Raw genomic sequence first — 7,241 nt, 5'->3', positions numbered from 1 at the left:
CGAAAGGTATCATGTCCAAGGCTGCGCTAGTCTGTGGGTTATCAAATTAGTGAGCGTGTACCTGTCCCTGAAAATGAAAGGCTCACCCTTGCTGCGGGGCAGAACATTGGTGGAGTTACACTAGTTGCTTTGATTGAGTGAAAAGCTTACCCAATCATATGATCCCCAATGTGTAAGTTAAGCATTTTTGTTTTTTTAGTATGTTTGTAGTGGTCAATCTGCCAGCTTGATGAATACATTATTGTTTCAATATAGTTCCATTTAGCAGCTCAATAAGTGATACAATTCAAATCAGAAATCAAAGTATCTTTTTTACATTGCCTTCAAGATGTGGCCTCCAGTATCCGAGCAAAAGTTTATTCAGAAAGCTGTAACGATTAGTCAAACAATTGATTTAGAAAATAAACAGCACATGTCTTAATATTAATATAAGTTTTTGCAGCCCCAATATATTTGAATGAGAAAGAACAATGAGCAAAGACCAGCAACATCAACTCTGAAGTCTTCAAAATAAACAATTGCGTCTTTATTTCAAACTAAATGGTGGAAACCCATAACAATTCATTTTTGAGGTACAATAAAACACATTATACATAAAAACACAATGCTACAACTTGAAACGGTTGACCTGCTGTATACTATTCACAACAGTACAATATATGTTGGATCTACATCAGTTGGAACGAATAGCTTAACTTGATTCCTTTAAAAAAAATGTTAAGGACACAATTTACCATAATATTTTGACTAATTTACGTCACAGAACCAAGAAGATGAAATAACTATTTATTTCCCTTCTTGTGCCCGTGCCTCAAAAAACTGCCCATCTCTCCTAAAATAACACGCTTCACAGACCTTTGAACATTTTACAAGTCTGATTTGAGGCCTGTACTATCGACGGAAAGGGAATTACATTTTTCATGAACTCCATAATTACGATGCTTGTCAGGATGGAGCAGAAGGCTGGGGCACAAGATGTTACTTGAGAGAGCTGCAGCTAATTAAACACTGGAAAAAGAATAATTACAACTTTTCATGAGTACGGGAGACCTCACCCATGTTTCACGTTCCCTATCTGCATTGAGAGCTCACCCAAGTAACAAGCACATCTGCCTTCAGTGCCGGACTCAAAACGGCAAACCCTCAATCACTCTGACCTCAGGACCACTCCCTTCTAGGGAAGGACTGAACGTAGTTATTCACAACATTATGGACCACCTTTGTTGAAGACATACAGTATGTTTCTTTTCAAGCTCAAAATGTTGTTTCAAGTAACATTTACAAAGTATGTCAAAAACATTTTTAGAGTGTCTTTTCGACTGGCCTTAGGTGCTGAATAGTAGAGCTCAGAGTTGATTAATTAGCATTGCTGGCACAGCCTAACATGTTAAGCAGGGATCTCACGTACCTGAGCGTGTGCCAAGTATCAGGAGGTAGAAATTGTATTGAATACATAATTTGGATGAAAACTGCCAAGTGCTGGATGATACCTGTTTTAAAGCACATTAAGTTATGAATTATTATAAAACCCTATTTTCCTTTTAGATTTTCTATCCATATTTAGTTAATGAATCCATTCACCACCATTAAAATCAAAATTCAATCTTTGCATTCTAGTTGGTGGCAGCTTACTACACAGCTTGAGCTATTTCTTTTTTTGATTATATTGCATGCATTACATCAAAAACACTAATTTAACTTAAATAGGTACACAATAACACGCGCCAAGAGAAAGATGAACCTTTGAAAAGCATTTAACTAATACTGAGCAAGTTCCCTGTTCGGTTCACAAGAACACATAATAGTACATACTTTTATTTACATATATACAAGAAGAAGGATGCAGTGTTGATGACTGTTCTTTGAAGTAGTTTTAAGGCAAGGCTAAGGACATGGTGTATGTAATTAAAAAACTGTGCTACATCACCCAAGAGGAACCAGCTCAGGTTTTTTTCCCTGCACACTGAAACTCTTGTCTTGATAAACTAGCTTTCCAGTAAAAGGTCAGAATGGTACATACTTTCTGTAAGCTGTGAACACACAACAAGGAGATCTACACTGCTTCTCTTCCACATGCATTTATCAACATTGCATGTATTCATCTCAGCAGTGTAAATACTCTGTACAAAACAATTCCTATTCACTTTGGTAAAACCTGTTGACTGATGCCTCAAGGAATAAAAAAAAAAATCACTTTGTCCCTGAAATTGACTTTGTTTCAGCATTTATTTTCATATAGCCTAAATTGGAATATGATTGATGGGCATGACAAACTTGACCTTTAGTTTTCTCTGTGTGCTCAGTGGAGTTTATCTGTCTCCAACATTCAGCAGAGTTGATGCTTTTTTTCGTTCCATATCTTTACTAGAGAGCTTTCAGAGAAGCATGCAAGAGCACAGATATGTAGGCTTAACTTTAGCATACATACAGTATAGAGTTAACAACACAGCATCAAACTTATTAAAAGCACAACATCTTGGTCTTTGAGTGTGATTAAGACTTGGTGTCAAATCCAATTAAAAAAAAATCTGATTTTAACATTAAATACTGAATCCGCAAATCATGTAGCTGAACAACATAATCAGATGTTTGAAATGACTCTGTACTGTACATATTAACTAGGTGACACAAGAACGCAATGCACTAACAACTGATAGCTCCTTATTTATAATAACAGCACTTAGAACTGCACAAAGGAGGAATGTGTGTCATTAGAAGGGCTTGACCTCACAGGCCAGAGTAATTAACTTTCCTCATGAGGGTCCTTGTTGTAGAGTCTGGAATGTGACTCATCTGTGCTCATCTGTTGAATACTGGGGGTTACAATAGGATAGGTCCAATGGACAGGGGGCAAGGGGAGTCTCCACTAGAAAAGTAAAACTCCACGCCCCAATAAAATAATACTCCAAACCTTTAGACCCCGTGATTGTGATTTGTGCTCAGCTGTCCCCTTCTGGAAGTACCACACAGTCAGCTCAGATCTTCTTCGGCTTCCGGCCCAGGTGGTAGTAGTAGGAAATGGTGACCACCAGGAATAACACTCGACTGAGGAGCAGAAGTATGGCACCATTGGGCAGGATGCCAATCTCCATTAGGGTGATGGATGTCACTGAAACCAGAGAGAAACATTTCCTACTTGAAATATGATTTTTATTATAAGCAGAAGGCACATTGCACATTGTTTTTCCTAGCAATATTAACCTTCATAGGTTCCTATTTTTTTGTCCTACACATTTACATTCATGCCCATTCACACACTTGTCGCAGTAAATATCAAATCAATAGACAATTCAAAGGGGTATTTTTATGTTTCCAATTTACATTCAAATGTATTTGTTTCCCTGGACACCGTTTCCTTGCTGAACTTAGATGGAGTGATATAAAAAAAATAAAAAAGAGGGAACTTTGTAAGTTAAGAAACTGACTTTAAACCTCATATTAGCTTGAACCTAGTAGCTTGAACCTAACATTAGAAGTATTTGAAACAGAACCAGGACTGTGGAAATTGTTTCCATCACTTGGGTCTGGTATTGATAGAAGGAACAGTTACTATGTACAATGTACTTATGGTCATGTGAGTTCTGTTTGACAATAGACTTGAAAAATGTTCAAGTGTTCAATGTTATAGTGTGGAGTGGATAGACTGTAGCCGTGACTCCACACTCTGAACACAAGAGGGCAGTATCAACACATACATTTGCAGATTTCATGTTTAAAACAATTCAAACTCATGTTTATTATTATTCTCTGCTCTGTCTCTGTCAAAGTGAAATATAAGGGGGGGGGGGGAGGTTGGATGTAGAGATTAGACGGCGAAGGACAACGCATAACTAAAACTACAAGTTAAATTACCTAGAAACTGGACAGCAAAGTAGCAGGCTTCACTGATCAGAGTCCACTGGATGACGATCTTCTCTGATGTGTACAGGCAATTCCACATGATGAGGGACAGGCCTGGAAAAGAACGAGATAAAAAAAGGGAATGAAATTCACTTTCGGGAGCAATTCCACCAACAAAACTAGAATGAGAACGATTTACTCTGCAGCTCTTCCCCAACTGTTATCTGTGATGCCATGTGCACATGGGCCTAATTGGCCTATTGATTCCGTTGAATGCTCAGACTCATTGATTCTAATAAAAGCCTGAGCTCACTCATTTCATTCAGCGCCATCATTCCAGTTAATTTTCCTGTCTTTCACTGCTATCCAACCCACACACATGCCAGGGAGGCAGGGGTGGGCAGAAAGGTGGGAGGGCTGATGGATTGTGTCCTCTCCCTGCAATGTTCCATCTGTGTGGCAGATGAGACCCCATCCCTCGCTCCCTTAACCGCACCTCGTCTTGACACTGACGGACAACATCCCTTTATCTTTCCTAATCCCTGCTGACATTTACAATTAGGAAGCAATTCGCTTTGTGAACGCTAGTTCATTTCATATCTTCCCCCCTTGGAACCATTTGGTTTTAACCTCTCCTCAGGCAACGCAGTAATCGCACAGAGGGTTATTTTAGATTTTTCAGATTTATCATGGTACAGATATGTAAAGAGATATCTATAATGTGTGAGTACAGCATGAGGTGTCTCCTTAATTTCCCATACATGTCTTGTGATGAAAGAGGGGAAGAAGATATAAAATAGATTAAATATGTAGTGCTCCTATGTCTATATTAGGTCTATATGCTGCTGACATTCTCTTATTGCCTGATTCGGATGACAGTGACGAACTGGAAACATTAACTGAATATATTCTACATCTTTAGTCTCAGCCTCCTTCATTTCCATGCTAATAAATTATGACCATCAATAAACATGTTTGCTACCTGCCACTCTTTCACAGTCACACCGTGTCTTTTCTCAGCGTCACCAACCTTGTCATCACCAACTGAGTGACTGACTCAAACTGAGGCTATTAAAACAATCGCTTGCATCTCCAATTCATTTGTTTCCGTTACAGGAGAGCGAAGCACAAATGCCATAATGACCTGGCATATTTATGAGCATTTATTGTCTCCTGTGAATAGCGTGGCTCGGAAGAGGTAACAAAAATAAAAACAAAAAAAGATTATTCGTGATTGAGTGAGCAAGCTGCAACATTTGAATGTAGAGTAATACTCTGAAAGTCTGCCCTCTGACTTCCAGACCAACCCACACACATACACACACACACACACACACACACACACAGAGTACATACCCTGCCACCCTTCACTGGGTTCCCACCAGATTTAGCCCTGATAAATGAGGCGATACAGAAGGCACCAGAGCCTACAATAAATATTCTGGAGAGTTTGACTCTTTACCTCTAAGCCTGCTGCATAGTGAACAGTAGATAATAAGAACTACTGTACATGAAACTACAACAATGATACAGCCTCTGTTTGTATCCCAAAGAAATCAATTTGCAGCAAGAAGAGAGCATTTTCTACATCATTTGAATGCGTTCACATAATGCGTTCATTTGAGCAGTGTATACTGTTAGCATGTTTATAAATAAATATTAAAATATTGTGTGTCAGCATAATTTCAGCAGACATGAGGAAGTATAAATATGTATATGCATTTATAATCTGTGGTATTTTAGGTGTGAAGACTTACTGAGCAGTGCTCCTCCATACAGGCGAACGGCGATGCTAGTCGTGGTAAGCTCCTCCTCAAAAACAATCTCATAAAGATGGTTTGGAAATATTAAGGCCTGTGTAGGAGGGGGAGCACAACACAAGTCTGTTTTATCAACACAACAGTATTCTGTCTTCCACAAAAGCCCCCCCCCCCAAAAAAAAAATGCATCAGGATAGACATTAAGTCTTCCAGTACGTGATATAGAAGCACTGTGTATGCACTAAACACTGAGGACAGTGAGCATTTAGGTGGTATGGTCCACAAAGACTGAGCTGTTTCTCCAGATGTCCCTCTCTGATAAGTCGAAGAAGGATCTACAGTTACTCACTGCTGGGTTCGCATAATGGGGATTCTATTTTTTAAATTAGTGCTTTTTCTCCCTTATAGCTGTACAAAAGTCTTTATATCGACACATTAAAAATATACTTTTTAGTCATGAATTTGAAACAACTAAAAATAGACTTTTTAGTCATGAATCTGAAACAACTTCTTCATTGTGTTGGTAATTCAAGCGACACTTACCATCAGGGCCATAACTGTGAAACCCACTGCTGAGATGAGTATCCACACCCTAAGAATAGAGACATGATATGACATACTGTATCCACACCGCAGCCAATCCTGATTGCACATTAGTTCTCTCAGAGTTAAGAACCACTTTACTGGAAGTGATACACAGATGACCTCACCCAGTCAGCTGCATTAACTGTGAGCAGTTGAAATCTCACCTTAGCCCAAAAGGGTCTCGCACTGCAAACTTCATCTCGTTTCCGAGCATCTGGCTGATCTGCACACAAAAAAAAAGAGGAAATTAGTTATGAGAAGGGAAATGCGATAGCAAACATGTCATCTTAAGAGAAATATACTATGACAGCCTTCCACAAAGCACTACATAACTAAGAGTAAACAGCTCTCTATAAAATGTGTATCTAGTGTTGTCAACGCATCTGTAGCAAACTACTAAATAGAAGAGCACTTAACCAGACGGTAGAGAGAAAAGAAAGGAGAGTCACAGACAGAACTGTTATGATTTTAATTAGAGACCCTAAATGTCTTCACCTCCTAAATCACCTCCTGCAGATTAAGATGGTATGTCATTACAACATCTTGCAGTTAATTCTGGATGAATTAACGTCTACCAAGCCTATACCAGAAGAAAAGCCTAATTTGCTACAAATTCTGCTAATCTTAGCAACACCAATACTAGGCAATAGTTAATGAATAATCCTGACAACCTAAAACACTTTGTGTGAGTGGGAGAAACTAGTCACATCGAAAGCAGTTGTTTATTTCCGGTTGAATAGGAAAACAGTAGGCAGTTCTTGAAATGCCGCACAGAATACATCTTATTATACAACCATATTGAGATGACACGCCCAGACGTTGCCCTGGTGATATTTGTCTGGATATGCTTCTCTTTTCATAGATGCTTGACAATGCTGGAATGCAAACTGGCAACTTGTTTTCTAACTCTGCTCCATGAAGCAGTAATATATTCAAATGAACCTGCCCTGAAAAGACAAATTCAAAGCATCCATCACTACGGATTGCATTTCTGCTCACTCTTGTATTCCCAGGGATTGTATGATGTAGTGACGAAACTATTAGTCAATTATTAAA

The 7,241-nt window shown here is 38.8% G+C and overlaps 1 protein-coding gene across 1 annotated transcript in view; it reads right to left on the bottom strand.

Moving 5' to 3' along the window:
• Nucleotides 1–560: 560 nt before the first annotated feature.
• The window catches only part of tp53i11b (tumor protein p53 inducible protein 11b), a 44,024-nt gene continuing 37,343 nt past the window's right edge, over nt 561–7,241 (bottom strand). Inside the window, exons 3-7 of the mRNA XM_080028587.1 lie at nt 6,350–6,408; nt 6,144–6,192; nt 5,598–5,694; nt 3,853–3,954; nt 561–3,109 (exon numbers count right to left, since the gene is read on the bottom strand). Coding sequence (XP_079884713.1) covers nt 2,976–3,109; nt 3,853–3,954; nt 5,598–5,694; nt 6,144–6,192; nt 6,350–6,408 — 441 coding nt within the window. The 3' untranslated portion in view covers nt 561–2,975. The remainder of the gene's footprint in view (nt 3,110–3,852; nt 3,955–5,597; nt 5,695–6,143; nt 6,193–6,349; nt 6,409–7,241) is intronic.

Source organism: Ammodytes marinus, assembly GCF_949987685.1.
Source record: "Ammodytes marinus genome assembly, chromosome: 5".
In the NCBI taxonomy this organism is placed as follows: Eukaryota; Metazoa; Chordata; class Actinopteri; order Uranoscopiformes; family Ammodytidae; genus Ammodytes; species Ammodytes marinus.
The sequence above is the reverse complement of the archived record's forward strand: the minus strand, read 5'-3'. Positions and strand labels throughout refer to the sequence as shown.